General features: G+C 49.3%; 8 protein-coding genes across 8 annotated transcripts; 5 read left to right on the top strand and 3 right to left on the bottom strand.

Moving 5' to 3' along the window:
* Window positions 1-508: 508 nt before the first annotated feature.
* FTJAE_6821 (WD repeat-containing protein) lies at window positions 509-1,885 on the bottom strand (the record flags this gene model as incomplete). Its single annotated transcript, XM_037353474.1, has 3 exons — window positions 509-560; window positions 675-1,592; window positions 1,644-1,885. 3 exons carry the CDS (start codon window positions 1,883-1,885, stop codon window positions 509-511), a joined length of 1,212 nt encoding a protein of 403 aa, XP_037206070.1.
* A 624-nt stretch (window positions 1,886-2,509) lies between these two features.
* FTJAE_6820 (uncharacterized protein) lies at window positions 2,510-3,577 on the top strand (the record flags this gene model as incomplete). The annotated part of the gene is made up of 4 exons (XM_037353473.1): window positions 2,510-2,540; window positions 2,587-3,116; window positions 3,164-3,416; window positions 3,555-3,577. The coding sequence occupies 4 exons, from the start codon at window positions 2,510-2,512 to the stop codon at window positions 3,575-3,577; spliced, it is 837 nt and encodes a 278-aa protein (XP_037206069.1).
* Window positions 3,578-3,868: 291 nt separating this feature from the next.
* On the bottom strand, window positions 3,869-4,488 carry FTJAE_6819 (ribosomal alanine n-acetyltransferase; the record flags this gene model as incomplete). The annotated part of the gene is made up of 2 exons (XM_037353471.1): window positions 3,869-4,249; window positions 4,309-4,488. The coding sequence occupies 2 exons, from the start codon at window positions 4,486-4,488 to the stop codon at window positions 3,869-3,871; spliced, it is 561 nt and encodes a 186-aa protein (XP_037206068.1).
* A 1,399-nt stretch (window positions 4,489-5,887) lies between these two features.
* On the top strand, window positions 5,888-7,804 carry FTJAE_6818 (phospholipid:diacylglycerol acyltransferase; the record flags this gene model as incomplete). Its single annotated transcript, XM_037353470.1, has 1 exon — window positions 5,888-7,804. The coding sequence occupies one exon, from the start codon at window positions 5,888-5,890 to the stop codon at window positions 7,802-7,804; it is 1,917 nt and encodes a 638-aa protein (XP_037206067.1).
* An 828-nt stretch (window positions 7,805-8,632) lies between these two features.
* FTJAE_6817 (Orc3p) lies at window positions 8,633-10,258 on the top strand (the record flags this gene model as incomplete). The annotated part of the gene is made up of 3 exons (XM_037353469.1): window positions 8,633-8,693; window positions 8,771-9,303; window positions 9,353-10,258. The coding sequence occupies 3 exons, from the start codon at window positions 8,633-8,635 to the stop codon at window positions 10,256-10,258; spliced, it is 1,500 nt and encodes a 499-aa protein (XP_037206066.1).
* Window positions 10,259-12,273: 2,015 nt separating this feature from the next.
* On the top strand, window positions 12,274-15,077 carry FTJAE_6816 (transcription factor Ask10p; the record flags this gene model as incomplete). The annotated part of the gene is made up of 2 exons (XM_037353468.1): window positions 12,274-13,679; window positions 13,733-15,077. 2 exons carry the CDS (start codon window positions 12,274-12,276, stop codon window positions 15,075-15,077), a joined length of 2,751 nt encoding a protein of 916 aa, XP_037206065.1.
* A 694-nt stretch (window positions 15,078-15,771) lies between these two features.
* Window positions 15,772-16,620, top strand: FTJAE_6815 (H ACA ribonucleoprotein complex subunit 1; the record flags this gene model as incomplete). Its single annotated transcript, XM_037353467.1, has 3 exons — window positions 15,772-15,832; window positions 15,999-16,049; window positions 16,100-16,620. The coding sequence occupies 3 exons, from the start codon at window positions 15,772-15,774 to the stop codon at window positions 16,618-16,620; spliced, it is 633 nt and encodes a 210-aa protein (XP_037206064.1).
* Window positions 16,621-17,106: 486 nt separating this feature from the next.
* On the bottom strand, window positions 17,107-19,413 carry FTJAE_6814 (aminotriazole resistance; the record flags this gene model as incomplete). The annotated part of the gene is made up of 1 exon (XM_037353466.1): window positions 17,107-19,413. One exon carries the CDS (start codon window positions 19,411-19,413, stop codon window positions 17,107-17,109), a length of 2,307 nt encoding a protein of 768 aa, XP_037206063.1.
* Window positions 19,414-21,413: the final 2,000 nt, after the last annotated feature.

The following is a 21,413-nucleotide window of genomic DNA, read 5'->3' as shown; positions in this document are numbered from 1 at the left end:
CAGCCATGAAATCCCAATAGTTTCCTCCATACAGTACAGTACAGTCTTGGGCTCAGGCTCTCCTGGAGCATCACAAAGAGAGCATCAGTATGTGCCTCTGACGAACAACTGTCAACTTATTTCCTACCGTCCAACGTATCAAGCTTCTCATCTTACAGCTGGCCCCAGTTGTTGTTGGGGTCCTTTGTTTCTATGTGGCTTAACCTCCTGTACGACAGGGGCTCGGCCATTAACCAAGCTGCAAGGCTGAAAAGGAGATCGATAGGCTTTGGTTCTAGCTCACGTCACTCCTATAGAGGGGTTCAGGATCATCATGGCCACTACCCAATTTCGTCTCTGTGCTTTAGTTGATATCTTGATATGATACGTATCGTTCATTTCTCGATCCGCGATTTCAGTCATTGAAGCATGATTATCCAAGGCAGAAGTTCATTGGACTGTACTGGTGAGTGCTTCTGAGTCACAGAATCTCGCCTAGGTACTTATTAGCAAATGAAAGCCGTGAGCTTCATTTGTAGACTGGTTTGGACTGGCGCTCTCCCAAAGGTGATGAGATTGAGCTATACATAATTTCGTGGTATGAAAGTGCGTGCACTTTTATTCTGTTCTATTTATTGGCTGGCGTACACTGCCACAGACAGAGCAGTTTATCATAGAAGCTTGTTGACACACACCGCACAACCTCAGAAGGCTCATTATCCCGAATAAAGTCACTTCCATAGTTCATGCTCTTGTGTTCTTCAAACCTCGCCAGAATCTCGCAACTCCAGTCCTTGTCATTCTTGACCTCCAGGTCCAAAAGTCTTGCGCCTGCATGCATGCATGACGCGAGGATCCTCACTTTTATAGACTCTTTAGAATCTTGTATTTTGACCAAATCCAATCGCCAGACACCTCCTCCTAGGTTTTGCTCAAGCACTAGCTCGACCTTTTTCATGCCATATGATTCGTGTAGGTCATGTACAACGAAAACACGTAGATGGTCGTCATAGCTGCCTGTCACAACGACTCTGCCTGAGTCCTTTGTGAGTGGGAAAAGTGGCAGAATTGCTGTGACCCCTGCATCATGTGCCCCCTTTATAGTTGCAGGCGAATATGGCTCTTCGAACGGGGAATCAGGCTCCCTTGAATCCCAAATGCAGGACGTGTAGCGAAGCATGGAGTCATCTCCACCGCAATAAGCTGCGACTTGGGCCTTATCCTTAGTTGACTCTGGTGTTGCGGGTGAGAATGCAATGCACCAGGCCTCGAGGGAATTGGCAATACTGAGATCAGCGTAGTTCTGAGTGATGCGGTACTCTTCGTCCAAATGTAATATTCGAGCAGAGCCTGTCGAAGTTGTGAGACCAAACAGATCTGGGATCTCAGGATGCCAGTTGCATTGCAGGAACAAGATATCCTCTGGAATATCGTCACATCTGCTTGTTGATATATGCTGTAAAGGGGCTGAGGGATTTGTCTTCGGGTCAAGTTTGAACACAGCCAGTGTCCCAGTGCTAGATACTACAGCCATGATATCCTCCTTGCCTTTCTGAGGGTGAAATCGGAGGTCTAGAATAGCTGAAGGCTGCAAAACTCTCTGAACTAGATGACTATGATCAAACGCGTCAGCAACCAATTGGGGCCCGGGGAAATAAACTTACAAGTCGTCACCAACGACGTTGAAGAGTAGCAAGCTCCCATTGCGGCTTTGTGGTGTCTTGGCTGCGGTTGCAGCATCAGTGTCATTGTCGTTGTCTGTCTCTTTTTGGGCATCGTCATTTCTTTGGAGGTTGTAAGTTCCTACCACGAACAAGCTAGGATGTAGTTTACAGAATTGGATACAACTAGGAGGCAGATCCAAGGTTAAGGAAACCTTTGACGAAACGATTTTGGAATCATCCATGGGTAGTAATGGATATTGAAGTGATATGTAGGATTTGGCAAAAAGCAAAAGCAAGCAAGCAATCAATAGAAAACAAATGGAGTCCGGTGGGGTCTGTCTCTTTAGTTGTTACCTTATCCATTTATAGGGTGAGACTTGAGATGTACAATAATCGCCAGAATGCACAGTTGTAATTTCAGATTGGATACCAAAGAATTCTGCGAAGGATCCAGGCATTTAACTAACTAAGAAGATACACAAAGTGGTTGACTATTCCCATGATCAAACTTGAGGCGTAATCTATTGCAGGGTATAAGTTACAGGCCTCAAAGTTTAACTGCCGGACTAGCGCTATCAACGCGAACTTGCTTCTGCGACTCCATCCCCTCGTCTCGTCTGGGGTATTCCGCTCCTTACGTCAACACGCGTATTTATTCATTAATAACCTGCCACTTTAACGCATAGGACGGCTGAGGCGGCGATCTTGTTTCCTATGTTGGCAACTCTTTCTCCTTTTGATTTATGCTTGTTGCGCAGTTTGTGCTCTTGTCCACCACACCAACAGTTCCAGCACCATTACTGATAAACCCAAGGCTCTGCTTTGTTCTGACTACATCCTCTTCAATTTTAACTTGATTCAACGTCATGGAATATTCCGATGAATCTGACTTCTACGGTACGCCCTACCGTTGAACCAAATCTTCATTAGCTTACAGTTTTAGGGGACGATGATGTGGTCATGAACCTCAACAACCGTGTACAACAATTTGATGTTCAGAGCTGGATGCTCGAGCAACAGCAATGCCCTGGGAGGCCTATCCCTGACAAGAGCAACGTTCACGAAACATCTCATCTTCACAATCCCTACGCCGGGGTAAATTATGCATGGCAGCTTACCGAGACGGTAGATCAGTTCCTCGCACGTCTCCCACCCAGGACAACAGACATCTCGGAGGATACGCCTTGGATCTTCATTTGCAATCCGTATATACCCCGCGTTGAGAAGTCTATGGGGCAGAACCAACTTAGTAAAGGTAATGAAGATGAGGCTCCCGAGGAAGAAGGCAGCAAGACTGCGCTTGTCATGGAAGGCGGCCTGGAGAGACTAGAACTTCTCTCCAAGTTCAAGGACGGCTTGAAGAAAACCAACAAGGTCCTTGCAACGCAGGAGCGGGATCTTCGAAAAGAAATCAAGAAAGCCTCAGATGATATACTGCACCTGGCGCACGCTGCCAAAGTCCGCGCTGGCAAGGTTTGTTTCTCAGGACGTCTCGCCAAAACACGACTGACCCTTGACAGTGGATGTTGTTCTGTTCACCAGCAGAAGTAAACGACGTGTGGGAGATTGTCGCGAAAGCAACTGCCAAAAACGAGCTTGGCATTGCTGCAAAGGTTGCTCCACGACCAGCCGAGGAGGATTCTCGAAAAGATCGACTCATCTGCGTGTACACGACCGATTTCGCAGACAAGGCCGACGTTGGCAGGGTGCTTCAAAAGCTTCGAGAGCTCAGATTGGTTGAAGCTCGAGGACGACCTATCTACTATAAGCCAGGTGAGTCATGGTTTCGTATTGATGTCAAGAAAGTGAGGCTGACGCAAGTCGATAGATGCATATACGTACATAGGGATATCGTCTGGGAATCCCTGGGGTCTGAAAGCGTCGATCTATAAGTCATCTGACATCTTCCAGACCTAACGACGCACAACAAATGACTCATCTGGCCAGGCAGAACAAGAGGGAATGTTCCATCGTGTATGGAGGATCAAAATCAAGAATCCGAGTGCATAATGTAGAGAGAAACAAAAAAGAACAGGATCGTATCGTCATGACCTTCATAACCAATATCCTAAACGCCCATGATTCCAAGAGATGCTAATTCCGCATGACGCTTAAATGCTGTCGCTGACCTATGACCAGTTTGTCCGCCCATGTCCTGTCCATCAATGGCTTCCCATCACTGAACCCCGTGAAAATACTATAAATACCCATGGAACCGTGAAAGCTTATACATCGACGATTTCAAGGTCATTGGCGCTGGCGTCAAGGTCGATGTACTTGAGCGGCAGAACAAGTCGATATGCACTGTTGCCGTTGAGGTAGTATCGATGTAGCTTCTTAGTGCGCAAAAAGCCGAGCTGTTCGTACAATCGCATAGCAGCAACGTTGGTCTCTTCAGTCTCGAGGACAATTTCGTCCGCATTGCGCTTGGTCATGGCGTCGATGGCCTTCTTGACGAGGGCTGTGGCAATACCATGGCCACGGAAGTCAGAAGCAACGGCCAACATGGCGATGTAGCCTCTTCGAGTGGGGTTGGAGTGTGAAGCATGGACTTCCAGCTTGCACACTATAACACCGATGAGAGATGAATCGACTGGGTTCAGTGCCTGGAGACTATTTGTCAGATAACTACCCTGGAATCGACTTGAGGGTGAATTGGTCTCACCATGAAGCAGAGATGTGCCCACTGGCATAAGAAATACCGATATACATAGATGCTATAAGGCTCACTCAAGTCCTTTGAGATCAATGCCCGGATAGCGGGTAAATACTGAGCCTCGAGGGCATGTTCATATTGTACGTAGCGTAACTCGCCAGGAAGGTCGTCGATTTTGGTAGGGGCCATGGGACTATGGGGGTTTACAGAATGTGGAAGGAACCAGACTGATTCTGGACGATCAGTTATACTGTTGAGATCTGTGGTAGTAGAGTTGTGTTGAAGTTGATGTTTGGGTAAGATGTTAGATATGGGCGTCTGAAGGTTTAAAACCAGATCTTGACTTGACACCTAAAGAGGGGCAGGCAGAAATGGAGACTAAACCCGGTATCGGTGTGAGGGGTAGACTAAGTGCTGGCCTACAAGGGGTCAAGGACTTGAGCTGAGGTCCAATGGATAAGAGTCATTAATTCAAGGAAGAGGGTGGGAAGATCTCAAGATTTGGGGCTGGAGGTGGCAATATGCAATGCATTGGAGGTATCACAGCCAGCGCCTCCAACAGTGAATTGCCAGGTTTGGTAAACCGCGGGCACCAAAGAATTGATGCACATGGCCACGAGGGCAAGGCACGCAGGGCCGTTGGCAGGGATTCCGCTGTGCTGCAGAAGCCAAGGACGCTATTTTAGAGCTTTTTTGATGGTTTTGTGGAGGGGAGAGCGGGGGCATTGGAGTAAAAAAGGTCCTGCATGGCTCTAGCTGAGTGAGGTATTGCATCGTTTACAGGGTGGTCTGATCAAGCCGATATAAGCGATGGACAAATGCGTCTTTAACTTGGGTAGAGCCAATTTGAACTGTCTTAGGGAGAGGGAGAGAAGAGACATGGAGAAATGGTCTGTGTCCTTTCATCATCATTCGAAGTTCAAGCATGTGATAATGACAGCTCTAAACTCCATAGCGTGATATATATCTCTTTCTCAGGGAATGGGAGCCCTTAAATAAGAGAGAGACGCTTGACTTTGTGACTTTGGCCTCTTCCGTTTCATCCGCTCGGCATTTTAAGATTAGTAGCCTTATTATCTTGGCTTTGACGTCAGGTCCCTGCCTATCAGGAACGGCAAGCATGTCCTTTGAATGAGCTCCCTCCCTCCCTAGACACTTGACAATTTTCATGTGATGCCCGCGACTCCCTAACCAAACATGGAGCAACTCTTTCATAATTACGTACCACGGTCCGTGGCTTTGATAGAACTCCCACTATCGTTCAACAGATATTTTCTCCCGTATCAAATTAGATCAGTCGGTATGTTTACTCTACAACTTCCGCTGACAGATGATACGATTCTCTAGACTTCGGACTTTGCGACCACCCCGTTTTTTGTTTTAGATTTAGAGCACGCGCCCACCCGCACCCAAGTTAAAGTACCTTAGCCCGGTGTCTATGGGCGTCATAGCTACGAGCGACATTTCTCAAAACTCCAACAATCCAATCCCCCTAGTCTATCTTGGTCGGTGGTGTTTTTTACCTCCCAAACAACTGACTAAATAAGACGACGCCTCGCGGAGGCTTGTTCTTGCTTGGGTCGACAACATGGCGAAAAACCTACGGCGCCGAAATGTCCAGGGTCAAGATGAAGATACGAAAACGAACGAGAGCGATGATATTTCAAGGGAGGAAATCTCAGCGACCGACCCGACAACGCACGTTCGGGTTGTCGAGCACGCCGTTCCAAAGACTCGGAAGCGCCGCAATACCTTCATTTTCTTTCTTGGTAGTTTGTTTGGAATAATAGCCGCCGGTTTTTTTGCTTCCAGCAATGACCTTATCGACCTTCCCGAGTTCACCGACTTGTCCATGGACAACCTATTAGATGCTCTGCCAGCTGGATTGGTCAAGGACATACGCGATCTGATCCAAGGCGAGCGCGACTTTGCAGAATCATATGAGCCTTTCTCTGTCGGAACCAAAGCACGGGCTGAAGGTCTTGAAGCACACCATCCCATGATTATGATACCAGGCGTTATTTCGACTGGACTCGAGTCTTGGGGAACCGCCAATATCTCAAAGGCTTACTTCAGGAAGCGGCTTTGGGGAAGTTGGACCATGATGAAAGCCTTGGTCATGGACAAGGAGGTCTGGAAGAAGCATGTGATGCTCGATAAGAGGACGGGACTGGATCCGCCAAACGTCAAATTAAGAGCTGCTCAGGGCTTTGATGCCACCGATTTCTTCATCACAGGTTATTGGATTTGGAGCAAGATCTTTGAGAATCTTGCTTCGGTTGGCTACGACCCGACAAACTCCTTCACAGCTGCTTATGATTGGCGCTTGTCCTACCCGAACCTCGAGGTGCGAGACCGATATTTCACCCGACTCAAATCACACATCGAAGTGGCGCTGGAGGTGGACAACAGAAAAGTTGTCTTAGCATCACACAGCATGGGCAGTCAGGTCTTGTTCTACTTCTTCCACTGGGTGCAATCAGAGAGGGGGGGCCGTGGTGGTCAGGACTGGGTTGAGCGACACGTCGAGGCTTGGATCAACATTAGCGGATGTATGCTCGGGGCAGTCAAGGATTTGACTGCTGTCCTGTCTGGTGAGATGCGCGATACCGCCCAGTTGAACCCCTTTGCGATCTACGGACTGGAAAAGTTCCTGAGCAAGGAAGAGAGGGCTGAAATTTTCCGCGGCATGCCCGGTATATCATCTATGCTACCCATTGGTGGCAACGCTGTCTGGGGCAATCTGACATGGGCCCCAGATGACTTGCCAGGCCAGAATCGTTCGTACGGATCTTTATTAAACTTCAGAGTTGGGTCGAACTGGACAACCCCTGATCGTAACTTCACTGTTGAGGAGGGCTTGTCCTACTTACTCAATACGACCGAGGATTGGTACCAGGATCAGCTCAAGGGCAGTTATTCTCGTGGTATTGCTCACACTATTGCCGAAGTCGAAGCCAATGAGCTGGACCCCAAGAAATGGATCAACCCTCTCGAGACCAGACTACCACTTGCACCTAGCCTCAAAATCTACTGCTTCTATGGCGTCGGGAAGCCTACTGAGCGAGGATACTACTACAGGTCCCCTGACCAGCCTCTGATGACGAACCTCAACATCACCATGGACACGGGCTTTACCGAAGGAGACGTCGATCATGGTGTTATAATGGGTGAGGGCGACGGGACTGTGAACCTCCTCAGCACAGGTTACATGTGCAATCATGGCTGGAACATGAAACGCTACAATCCAGCAGGTGTCAAGGTCACAGTCGTTGAAATGCCCCATGAGCCAGAACGTTTCAACCCTCGCGGAGGACCTCGCACAGCTGACCACGTCGACATCTTGGGGCGATACAACCTGAACGAGCTGTTGCTGCGGGTGGCTGGTGGAAAAGGTGATACGATTACGAACTATGTTGTCAGCAATATTAAAGAATATGCATCTAGAGTCAAGATTTATGATGATCACCACGAAGAGAACGAGGAGGAAAAGAGGAAATCATAGACTGAGTGCCTCACAGTGTTTTTGGTAGCGACCTTGGTGGTGCTGAGGTATTTGGTAATGGCTCTGCTGTTTTTGACAGCGGTTGTTGTCTGGCGTTTGGGAGCATTCACATTATATGTATTGCTTTGGCTTGGTATCCTCAAATCCTGATGCCGGACAGGGACATCAAAGAGGGTCGTTTAATTTGTATCAACTCTGGCAATAGCGAAAGCTTAAAGATTATATAGAATTCTATCTTGTATTCGGCTATGCATTCAAAGCAACAGCTTTAGTGGAGTGCCTGTCTGTGCTGTGATTCAATCATCCGTTCAGCTGGTGGTGTCTGGAAAGTCTGTGGCGGTGCCCATTATAGCGGTCGTGACATGACAGTACTAGCCACAATATTTGAAGTAACAGGGATTCATAGATATCTATTGATATAAGTGAGGCCGCGCTTTTGTTCTGTTCTGTTCTGTTGTTACTGTAGGTTGCTGTGTGGTCCGCCAAGACAACACTCGACAGTGGAGGCCTGGATGAGGTCACGGTACAGCTAAACGGGCTTATAGCAACAACTGAGTCTCGACCCCGCCACCTGAATTCTCGAAACACAACCACTGCACAAACTTTGGCTTCGGCTTTGATATCTTTTGCTCCATCTCAGGTTCTGGTCTCGTCGTCTCCAGGAGATGACCACTGCGCTCGCGTCTATCCTTGGAAGCCATTGTCAATTGGCCCGTCGTCCCGTCGTATCTACCCAGCGCAACATCCTCAGCCAGCTTCGCATCACGCATATCAAGTCTCAACAGGACTCGATGCCTTGGTCCCTGTACCCTTACGGAAACGAGGATCATGGCAGATTTCGAAGAAGCTTCCTACACTCATGAGGAGGACGAAGAGCAGCTATGGAGCGGTAAGTTTCGTTACAGGGGCTGCTACAATAGAAAAAATGAAGGACATGAAATGACTGACATGATTGATCTTTTGTAGAACTTGATAAGTGCGTTTCGAGCAAATGCGAATCCCACGAAACGATCGACGATGCCTTGCGCACATGGATAGATTTAACGACACGCCTTCGCGACCATCTCTACGAATCTCAGGAAGAAATCGTTACTTGCACGCGGATGCTTCTCGCCAGCGACCTATTCCAGGCCAACAAAGACTATGTTCGCACGCAGATTATCTATAGCTTGCTTCAAGAGGACGAGGCTGGGCCTCTGCACGCTATCGTTTCTCTTCTCCTCCTCGACGGGTGCCAGGATGAGACCATGTTCCCTCGCATGGTGAACGAGGCTTGCTTCCCCCGACTTTTGGAACTGATCAATGGTCGCCGAGATCAGGACCCTGGTCTGCATCGCCTTCTTCTGCAGCTTATGTACGAGATGTCGCGTATGGAACGACTTCGGGTCGACGACTTGACTATGGTGGACGATGAATTTGTCCATTATCTTTTTGCATTGATTGAAGAATTGTCTGACGATGCGCATGATCCTTATCATTATCCTACTATTCGTGTTTTGGTAAGCAGCTCCCGTCCCATTCTAGCTGCCATTGCTTACATAGACGCAGCTTGTTTTGAACGAACAGTATATGCTTGCGTCGACAGAAGTCGGCGATTCTGCTTCGCCCAATTCGCCTCTGACGAATCGCATTGTGAAGTGCTTGAGTCTTCACGGGGCTTCATTCCGAACGTTTGGCGAAAACATCATTTTGCTACTGAACCGAGAAACCGAAACATCACTACAGCTACTCATTTTGAAGCTCCTGTATTTGCTATTCACGAACAAGGCGACATACGAATATTTCTATACGAACGACTTACGAGTACTTTTGGACGTCATTATTCGAAACTTGATGGATTTGCCGGATGAAAAAATGTCCCTGAGGCACACATACCTACGAGTGCTTTACCCGTTATTGGCACATACGCAACTCAGCCAGCCGCCTCACTATAAGCAGGATGAGATTCTGCGTGTGCTGAGCATTCTCCGAGGCTCGCACAATGTTCACTTTGCACCAGCAGACGACACAACGCTTCGTCTGGTCGATCGTGTATCAAAGGTCAAATGGATAGAAGAAGCGCAGTCCCCCACGGTAGGATCCGGCGAGGCTGAAGTCGCCCGCAGATTCCTCGGCATAAGTCTATCACGGTCGCAAACCGCGAGTAGTATCAGTGTAAGCGACGTCGCGGCAGTTAAGGAGAAGCCGGGAGTGCAGACACCGAGTCGATCAGGCGATGGAGGCGACGTTGCTACAGATGATGAGAACGTCACAATAGCTACGCGACCGAAGAAGCCTTTGCCAGAGGTACCAAAACACCGCCATGGAGTACCATTTGCGCAGAAGTTCGTCAACGGAGGACCGAAGAAGACACCACCTAAGGCGCCGCCGCCGCGACGATGGGGACGGATGAAGACGGTTGAGAAGCCTCCTGCTGACCCAGTTCAGGAAACAGTCCCAGAGCAGGAAGCGTGATACTAGTGGGCGGCTGTTATTCTCCAGGATATGAACTTTAAAACAGTAACATCCCGCTGGGCGGAGGGCACCGGTCGACAACCGTCACTGTGCGCTAGGGGAGACTCTCGGTTTGAAGATGGCGTTTGTGGAGCTTTCTACTGCACTTGGCTGAACACAAAGCATAAGGCATGGCGTTTTGGAAGGATTTGGGCATTGGTCTTGGTAATGGCTTTGGGGAGATTGTAAGTAAACTGCGGCAAGTCTCTTTTTACGTGCTACTATGTAGCAATAGCATTGTAGAGTTAGTAATAGTGAAGAGAATGATAATTTTGTTCGACAATGGCATGTGATGATGGCATCATTGAGTGAATTGTGTAACTTGGCAATGTCTTGAAAGCTGTGATTGAGGAACGATGAGCTGAAGCTGTCTAAAGCCGTCATCGGATGCCTCTTGTTAATGTCCCTCAAGGTGGATGTCATCGGCAGTCATTTTGCAGTGCCGAGCCGGGATGCGGCTTGTACAAATCAAGATTAACTCAGATTTCATGGAGTTCTGAACACGATTTTATCAAGATCCACAATCTCCATGCGGAGAAGATTGCAAAGGCCTTCCTAGTTCGAATATCTACGAAACACCGAAACAACAAGTTGCAGATCCGGGAGACGGCGATGCCGAGCAGATCTCAGCTTCAGTGGTGAAGTGGATACAACCGTGGGAGCGACAAGTCTTGCGATTGAAAGGGATTGGCCGCATGTGAGATTGGGCACAGCCTGGGGGGTTAATGACGATCGTCGTTGGGTTGTGTTGCGGTTCTGGTTTAGTGTGAGGGCATCACCATCACCATCACCAAAACCAAGATCAAGACCAAGCAAGGGATGGACCCTTCTGGTGGCGTCCGTTTACGTCATTTGGCGGGGAAGATGCGTCGGAAAACTGGCTGCAAGCAGCTAAGCTGGGGTGTTCTTTGGGATCAAGATACTTGCCAATACTTACAGAAGCTAGAACCTGTCCAGACACTAGAGAAAGATAGGGGGAGATTAGTGACCTCAGCTCATGTCGCTAAAGTACCTGCAAGTACCGCCAATAAGCCCATTCGGTGTAAGTGCCATGAGCTCTCTTGGCGTGCGACCAGATGGAACTCAATGCCCCCCTTCTCCTAGCCCATCAACTGCATCATCCATTCATATTAACAAACATCACGGCTGGTCTCACTCACACAATCTCCATCTGGGGCCTCAAAGACTTGACCGTGCTCTAAGCCTATCTTTGGCGCTTGTTGACTCAGTTGATTCCGACTACGCTCACTCTTTCTTTTCGTTAGGTACAACCGTACAAGCTCCTCACTCAGACCGAGGCTTAACAGTAAGTTAGTACTAGACCTATCTCTAGAAGTCTCCTTCACTCTTTGCTTCACCTTCACCTGCAACAACGGACTGCAAGACTCCTCCATTGTGGAACATATAGATCTCCTTTGATCTTCAGTCTACTTCTATTACCCGCTGATTCTCAATCCTCTACTCCACAGTTTCCGCTCAAGCTCCTCCAAACAGAAGAAGCGACAGAGCCAAGGTACGCACGTCGTCGATTCACCATCATCATTGTCTCAAAAGGTTCCTCCACTGCGACGCGCAACGGAGACGCTAGTCTCACGCTTTGAACCTCCAAAGGCCTCCAATCTAGTGCTAGCGGCAATCTGCCAGCAGTGAGGTTGTGCGCCCATTGCGTCAACACCATCATCCCGCGAGCTCTACACCCTGATTTTTGGGTTTTGGCTCGGGCTGCCTGCACAAGCTCGCCCAGCAACCGGCTCAATCCAGTTCAACCCCTCCACTCAGTGCCGTTACTGACTTTCTAGGCTCTAGGTTCCAGGCTCTTCTCCCCTTCCGTCTCGGGTCCATCCCCCATCTCCTCGTGGTCCATTCCGTCGTTTCTGTTTCTCTCAGTTGGTCCTTGCTTGCTCTAGCTCAGGTTGTTAAACTACGGTACTCGGCTTGCGTAGTACTGTAGGAGAAATAACAACGCCACCTCCGCCATGGATCTACCTCCCTCTCACTCTCATCAATCTCAACCTTCGTCATTTCCCCAACAGGCGTCTTATCCATACTCTTACGGTCACGATTCTTCTCCAGAATCATCCTCAGCTTCCCACCAGCGTGCAACTGCTACTAATACCGCCGCCAACGCGCACACACAATCATATTCTCAACACGACGATACCTACAATCGGTCAAATTCGATTCACGCACCGCAACCGCAGTCGCAACAAGGAGGTCGTTTCACCGAGGAATGGGGTGCGGCACCGCGCGGGCCTTCAGTCCTCCTTGATTATCCTTCACCAAGCACAAACATGCAGCGCAGCAATTCGGTGCATAGCTTCGTGACTGGCGATGACCAGCAGCTCCCGGCTCGCCAGAACACGCTCAAGAAGAAGAGTTCAGTCCGCCGAAATGGGAGTCTCAAGCGTAGTAGTAGCCGTCGCTCTATGAGAGCTGGCAGCGTTAAGAGTCTTGCTTTGCAGTCCTCATCAGACCATGATGAGGCGCATAGTGCTTTCTATTGCCCAGTCCCTACGTCGGGCAATCCTACTGAGACACTCTCGAACCGATTCCAGAACTGGAGAAAGGTGCTCAAGGACCTTATTGCATATTTCCGCGAAATTCAAAACCACTACGAGCAGCGTTCCAAGTCGCTCCTCAAACTCGCCAATGTGGCTAACAATATCACTACACCACCTGGTTTCCTTCAGTCAGCTGGTATAGATGATGCGCTCCAATTTCTACGAAATTACAACAAGAATGCTATCCTCGAGGCCAACAAGGCCAAAGAAATTGAAGAGGATGTCATTCTTGCACTCACTGGATTGAGGAGCGACCTCCAACAGAAGATCAAGGAGATCAAGAACCTTTCAGGCGACTTCAAGAACTCGGTCGAGAAGGAGATGGACCATACCCGCAAAGCTGTAAAGACCCTCAGCGATATTCTCGGCAGAAATGAGCTGGATGAATCTTCTACCACTGGCAAGCAAGATCCATACCTGCTACGCCTGGCTGTCGACCGTCAAGTTGAACGTCAGTTGGACGAGGAGAACTACCTCCACCAAGCTTATCTCAACCTGGAGAATTCCGGACGAGAGCTGGAAGCGATTGTTGTGGGAGAGATTCAGAAAGCCTACAACGCTTATGCTGGCATTCTTAAGCGGGAGGCTGACAACTCCTATAACGTTATTGGCGAGCTTCGAGATGGCCCTATTGCCATGCCCAAGGACCACGAATGGATGCATTTTGTGACTCACGACGACAAGTTCGTTGACCCAAGCATTCCGCTCAGGACCCCAGACCAGATTCATTACCCCGGACAGGACCATGAGGCAGCCCAGGAGATTCGAGCCGGATTGTTGGAGCGCAAGAGCAAATACTTGAAGAGCTACACAGCCGGCTGGTACGTATTCGTTGTCAAAACGTCGTGATCGGAGAAATTAACCAAGTTGCTAGGTATGTACTTTCTGCTACGCATCTCCACGAATTCAAGTCAGCGGACAAGGCGCAAGCCCCTATCATGTCTCTTTATCTTCCAGAACAGAAAGTAGGATCCCACTCCAACGAAGGAGGCTCTTCGAACAAGTTTATCCTCAAGGGTCGCCAAACGGGTGGCATGCACCGCGGACACACTTGGGTCTTCCGTGCCGAAAGTCATGACACCATGATGGCTTGGTACGAGGATATCAAGGCTCTCACCGAGAAGACTGCCGAGGAGCGAAGTCAGTTTGTTCGAAGCCATTCTAGAAGCCTTAGCCGATCATCCCGACGATCAGTTAGTAGCGATGGACTGGTCGACGAGGAGGACGAGGAGCCCTTCACGGCCGATACTGAATCATTTACCAATCCGGGACCAAGACAACATGAGGCGACTCCCCGGCGATCTCAAGCAGGTGGGCGGTTCCCATCTGATATCCAAGTCAATGCGCAACGTGGCTTACAGGCCCCTCATTCGCCTTCTAGTGTAAGCTCTGGCTTCCAGGACAACAGGAACCCCGCTGTACCACAGATTGTCACGGGCGTCCTTTCTGGTCCGGCCGCTGGAGAATCGGAGCAGAACAGGGATGATCATCCGGGCTATGGGACTGTCCACCAGACGCCCATGGATGAGATGCCCTCGCATGCTGCGATCGCAAGCCAAAAGGCCCATTACGACGGTGTTAACCCTTATACGAGCGAGCCGGTCAACCAGACTCCCGTTGACCCGGCCCCCCTCCACCAACAGCAGCAGCTATACCAGTCACAGTATGAATCGCAGCAGCCTGTACAGCTGTCAGACTATGTCGATCAACACCATGACCCAACCTTTGTTCCTGTTGTGATCCCCCAGGGTAAGGATGAGCGCGATGGCAATTTCGCCAATAGTGAACAACGCCACTTTGATGAGCAACCTAACAATCATACTATGGAGCCACGAGAGGAGCCATACGGCGGATATACAATCAGTGGAGCTGGCCATGAGACATCGAACTTTGAGCAGCCTTCATATCCTCAGGCGTCATATGACAATCAACCCAATCACAGCTATGCCAATGGCAACGCTAAGGGCAACAGTTACACAATGACAACTGTGGGAGAGGGCTTTCCTAGACTTGATGGCGGCGCAACTGAAGAGCGCCGGCCGTCGACTCGAGGAGGCGAATCAGTCTACACCGAACGTGACTCTGTTCTACTCCAGACAGACGATGAAGATGAGAAGCCTGTCCCAATCCGACCATCTGGTAACAACCGGACTGAGAGCCATAACACCATCTCAAACCTGCATATTCCCGGCGGCTACCCCAAGAGTACTCAAGCATAGGATGGGGCATCAGTATTCGAGTTTTTCCCACATTGTGTGCCCTTTGTTGTTTTCCTTATTGTTATTTTTACTTTGCTGCGATGGTGAGAAATGGTCTGGGAGGATGGTATAGCGTTGACTGACGGGAGGCGTTGGTCAAATGTGTTGACGGGATGACTTGTGGTACGGTTTGAAATGGAATATCCCTCGTTTGGTTTTGGTTTGGTTCTGCAAAATACTCACTTGGATCGGTGTGATGAGATATCTTAGTTAGTCTGTTTCAATTGATTGAAAAGTCCAGCGAGTATGATGAGTTTACAGTGACTGTCTAACACTGGTCAAAAAAGATGTTCACTCACAACCTCCAGCGTCTCCGAGTTTGTTCTATCAATTATGTCATCCGATGTTCATCCGTATCTGAGGTCGGTATATGATATCGGTAACATAGTTTTTCCGCCCCATATCGCATCAACCAATCGGGCCGCTCCAAGCTAGCTCCCGCCAAACCTTCGGTGGACACTCTCTTTGCAAAATTTCACACGGCAAAAAAAAAAGTTCAGCATTCGACCTACGCGGAAACGATTCCAAGGCCCAAACCAACGACCAAAACCCCAGCTACGGGCATCAACCGAAACAGAATCGAACGAGCGGTCGAATCGCGAAATCTTGATCCCTTGGATTTATATCAATTGGCGACAGCGCAAACTCGATAATCATGTCTTTCCGTGGAGGTTCGCGAGGACGCGGCGGTAGTGGATTTGGAGGCCGTGGCGGTGGTACGTCTTTATTTCTTCGTTTCGCGGTTGATTTTGGGGGAATTGGCTCTTTGCGATGCAAGAGACGTCGGAATCATGCGAGTTGAGGCTGGGATCTGGGAGTGATTAGCTCTAATAGCATTGTTTTACGTGGATTCAAGATCAACTACTAACGAACCGCTTCTAGGCCGCGGTGGCTTCCAACAGCGAGACATGGGCCCTCCTGCTCAGATCCTCGGTATGTATATCACCATGTTCTATCCGGAATCTCATAACTAACGCTCTCAGAAATGGGCAAGTTCATGCACGCTTGCGAGGGCGAGATGGTCTGCGAGTCCATCAACCCCAAGGTCCCTCACTTCAACGCCCAGATCTTCCTCGAGAACAAGACTGCCGTCGGAAAGGTCGACGAGGTCCTCGGCCCCATCAACCAGGTCTTTTTCACCATCAAGCCCACAGAGGGCATCCAGGCCACCTCTTTCAAGGAGGGCGACAAGTTCTACATCGGCTCAGAGAAGCTTCTGCCCCTCGACAAGTTCCTCCCCAAGCCTAAGCCCCCGCCTGGAGCTCCCAAGCCCAAGCGCGCCGGTGGCGGTCGCGGAGGTGCCCGTGGTGGACGCGGCGGCTTCGGTGCCCGAGGCGGTGGCCGTGGTGGTTTCGGCGGTAGCCGTGGAGGTCCTCGAGGTGGTGCTCGTGGTGGTTTCGGTGGTCGCGGAGGTGGCCGTGGCGGCAGTGGTGGTTTCTCACGAGGTGGAAGCGGCTTCGGTGGTGGTCGCGGACGTGGTGGCTTCAGCCGCGGTGGCCGATAATCTCCTTGCCACGACGACGACTGCGGATCACTTCTGTTATTGAGGAGGACTAAGCGACTACGCGACCCACGAGAGCTGCTTAAAGGGAATGGGGATCGAAAACCATGGAATCTAGGAGGAGGGAAAGGAAGAAAGAAGAAAGAAGGGATTGACATGTATTTCTCTGGCGTTGGACGGTATCTGATTTTCCAAAGTGCTTTGCTTGGTTTGGCTTTCCCACATGGCTCTATATTCCAAATCCCGCGATCGCCATGCTCGTATGATACGGCATCGGACTGGAGTTTGTATGTACAGACACAAGAGGATTCGACGAAGAAGACAAGAGAGAAACCGAAAAGAACGGGCAACCTTTTTAACTTAACGCATGTTTTTATTGTGAAAAATGTACATTTTCATTAGCTTTTGTAAATCTGCTGTCTACGCTCATGGGGTATATATAAGGCTCAAAGTCTCTAAGCTCTTGGAACGCCATGCAAACAATCAAAATCACTCCCCTCGGCGTCTGAGTAACGCTGCACACAACAGGCCCAGGGCTAAGATAAAGGCCAGCCCTCCTAGTCCTAGGCCAAAGTATTGCGCATCCCGATATCCTCCCAAGGGATCCTTGTCACCGCCCTTACCCATTTCCACAGCTCCAGCCATGCCCAGCCCTACTGAAAAGGCGAAAGCTGCTGCTGTATTGGTGATACTGTTTGCGAGTCCCAGTTGTCCCTCCGGCACATCTCGTCCGAGCACAGTCGAGGAAGCGGGAACAATCAACACCATACCAACCCCCATGAAGATGGCGCTGACAAATGAGTTGGCCCAATATGCTTGTTGAGTTGGGGCTGACGCCAGGAGAGCTGAACTAATCAGAATGGTGATTGATGAGACCACCATGCTCAACTGTGCTGTAAAATCGCGATTTGCAAAGGGCCAACATCCAAAGGCGATGATAACACCAACCACTAGTACTGGCACAAGAGCAGCACTCGTGAGAAGAGGACCCCAACCTCTCACAACTTCGATAAACTGTACGAAATACCATGCCCAGATTCCAAATGCTGCTGATGCTGCCGTTACGAAGCCAAGTGTGATACCAGCAGCCAGGTGAATCTGCTTGAAGGGCACCAACGGGTGACTGGCCTGTGACTCGAAGAAAGCGAATAGTGGTATAAGTATGATACCTGCAATGATCAAGATATACGCCTGGGGAGTATCCCATCCCACAATAGGCGCCTGGTTCCAACCAACGCTGAAAAAAATCAAGGCAGCGATTCCAAACACGAAACCCAATATGTCCAACCGCTTCCACAAGTTGCCTTCGAAATTGTAGACCAAGACTCTCTTTGCCGGGATAACAAGGATGCTTGAAATACCTAGAGCTGTACATATCACGGCCAGGCAGTAAAAGGCCCATGGCCACGAGGCATAATTGGCAAACAATCCTGTCATTATCGACCCAATAACAAATCCGAAAGGGACAGAGGCATCGAAGAATCCCATCACAAGCATCTTACGAGGCCCAGGAGGATAAGCCCTCACCAGCATTCCGTGTCCATTTGGAATAGTAAGTGCAGGGCCGATGCCTTGCATAGCTCGACAGAAGCAGAAGAACACGGCTCCTCCATTTGCACTCGTCTGTACATACACACCGAGACCAGTAAGCAGACTCCAAAGGGCAAACCAAATGTATCCAGCAATGAAGGTATATCTTTGACCGCAGACATTCCCGATCCGGTTGCCAAAAAGAGTGGTCGCGCCATAACTCAGTGCATACGCTGATGTGAACCAAGCAAGGTGTGTTGTGCGCTCTGGTTCGAAGAATGACTCTCCAATTCGTCGGGCAGATGTCAGTGTCTGTGCAAGACTGGCATATGTCAGAACCTGTGCCATACATATGACAGCAACAAAAAGGCTTTCGTTGGTGGCATGGTTGAACTCAATCATCCTGGCCCCCTCGTTCAGGGGTTTCCTTCGCAAACCCTGACTTGCAGATGAAGAAGGATCTGGGTCGGATCCCGCACGAATGTGGGTGACCGTGCCTAGCGGGAGTGATCGTGTACCCATGTCAGGCCTCAGGGCCATGTATTGGTGATGCTGTGTTGTTCCCCGGAACGCTTCAAAGCGCCTGGCAGCTTGGACAAGTCCGCCATGGTTGACCGAAAAGTCCGATGGCGTTGGGCCTGTGGTAACAGCAGGAGTTTCGTTTGGGCGAGACTCGGCCAGGTTTACTGGAACACTGAATCGTGGAGGTGGTGTATGAGGCGTATCTAATCGCTGTGGTAAGTTTGGTGTTGCCAGTCGAATCAAGTCTTCAGGGACTTGTGCTGGAGTCTGAGCCATTTCCAATTCCGCTTCACGGTCAAGGAGAGAATCTGTCTCAACATTTGGAGGTCGTCCTGGCATAAGTGATATAGGTATATAGTTGCCTCGATGCGGTGAAACGGGTGAAACAGTCATTTCTGATACACTCATCTGGCTCACCACATCCATGTCTAGCAAATTCACATTCTGGGATATTTCGCTGACGCTTGAAGGACTTCTGGCATGAGAATGCGAGTATAGCTGAGAATTGGAACGAGAGTGAGAGTATTGTCCAGGCTGAGAGTGAGAATTGAGGTTTGTGTAAGTGGGAGCCGGTGCTGCTGGAGAGTAATCACCATATTGTTGTTGATAATGATGGCGAAAAGATTCCGTGACGGCGATCATGGTATCGGTGACATGTTGGACGGCAGAGTTGGATCGATTTAGTTCTCGACGGGCCTCAGACTTTTCAGAGTCTTGTCGTGATACGTTCCGAAGCGGCTCCATTGTGAAGTTGGTGACAAGTCAGCAACGCCCGTGTTAGCAATAGTCGCCCCTCATGTCCTCGCTTGTAGATGTTCTGGAAGTTGATTATGGTTTGAAAGGAAAAGAGGAAGATGTTATTAGTCAATAAAGCAGATGATCAAGGCTGAGGAACCCTCGTAACTGAATCAGAAATCATAACCGAAGAGAATCAGAAATCAAGCAATCGAGATATAGTCAGGGACGCTTGGGGCTTTTAGTCAATGGGAAAGGCTGCGCTTACAGCTTACAGCTTACAAGGAGGGTCATAACCCATGCTTCAAGCTGTAAGAAGGCATGTCGGCTCATAGAATGGAAGCTGGTCCATACCACTCCGTAAGCCTTCAGGGCTGACTCGCCCCCGCAACCAAGCTTAGCTTTTAAGGCTCAGACTCTGGTTCAGGGTCCGGAGGTTTAGGACCAGACACTTCCATGTCTTGGCCCAACCGTTAGTTTTTGAACCGAGATAAGGGTGGGTAGTGTAGTGTATGGGTGAGCCAGAAATAGAATCATCGATCTTGCAAGTTGTCACAAGCTGTATCCGTACCGGTAGGAGAAAGAGATTTTGGCCTCTATGAGGATTCTTGTAGGTAGTGATCTACTCGTCTCGATAATTAGTCCTCCTTCTAGTAATGCCTGACTTGTATCACGATTCACGTTGAACAAAGCTCAATTGGGGCGGGGATAAGAAAGGTCGGGCAGACGAGACAGTTCAGAAAGTCGGTGATGCATTGACACAGGCGGCGGCTACAGTGGTTCGCGCAAGGGCCTGGTTGGTCGATCGATCACGATCTTGTTGGTGATGATGGAGAAATGAAAATAATGGTGTTGGTGATACAGTAGTGGAAGGCACTCTCATCAAAGCGGCTACGACCAACACAGGCCAATGCAGCAAGAGGCAGTCTGTACCACTGCTACACTCCTGCTGTCCCCATATTGCCTGTCAATGGTTAGTGATCGTCAATATTATTCTCCCCCTTATTTCCTTAGTGCATTGTTACAGCATCATAGGTATCATCATCGGTGTAACCAAACCCCCAATTAGGTGGTATTCCTCTCATGTCCCGACGATCAGATCCCCCCCATCCTTGTCTATCATCAACAGCACAGCCACCCGTCACTCTCTAGAGCCTGTCTAGTCTGTAGTCCTATCCTAGCATCCTTCAACAGCACAGCCTCAACATATCACAACCCATGTCTTACCCTGAACACGTTCTTTGGGTCTTGGGCTTCTAGCTCCAGCGCCTCTGACAGCATGTTTCAGATATAGATGGTGTTGATTGGTCTTTATCAAGTTGGTGAAGACCCAAACTTTGAATCGTTCTGGTCTTTTTGTGAGACAAATTATGTGATTTTCTCAGTTGCCTCCCCTTCATGAAGATCTTCTTCCCAGTTTCATTCAGTAACTACCGGGAATTCGGCAACCAAGCCTCATCATGGTTTGTCGATCCACTCACCGCAGAGCCTCAGATTGTGCGTAGGCATCACGTAGGACTCTATTTCTGGTCATACTCAGCTTCCCATGCCTACTCATTGCATCGAGAAACAGAGAACCTGCTAGCACATCGAGGCTTTTATTGAACCTTATACTGGTTGGTACTTGGGAACGATCAACAAGAGATATGAATCAATGGTCAAATCCTGTTGGATTCCGAATATCCACTCACTTAAGCGAGATTCACTCTCAAAGCCCTGAATGAAAGAGATGCCTACAGCAGGCACTCTGTTTTTCATCAAGAAATTGACCTCATCCAACATCGAGAGCCATGCGTCCGCATCACGACCAATTGACCGTCACATCTTTATCACTGTGTAATGTGACATTAGCCTACACGCCACACGAACAGATCATAGTCGATACTATCGAGTAACTCCATATGGCCATGTACTAAGCATATACTCATAATGCTGTGCTCATAAAGGAACCGATTCAAAGTTGTCACATAAACCAAGCAACGACGTAAGGAAGGAATGTATGGGTATCA

The sequence above is a fragment of the Fusarium tjaetaba genome (assembly GCF_013396195.1).
Source record: "Fusarium tjaetaba strain NRRL 66243 chromosome Unknown NRRL66243_c0000134, whole genome shotgun sequence".
Classification (NCBI taxonomy): Eukaryota; Fungi; Ascomycota; class Sordariomycetes; order Hypocreales; family Nectriaceae; genus Fusarium; species Fusarium tjaetaba.
Note: the sequence above shows the minus strand (reverse complement) of the source record. Positions and strands in the feature narration are given on the sequence as shown.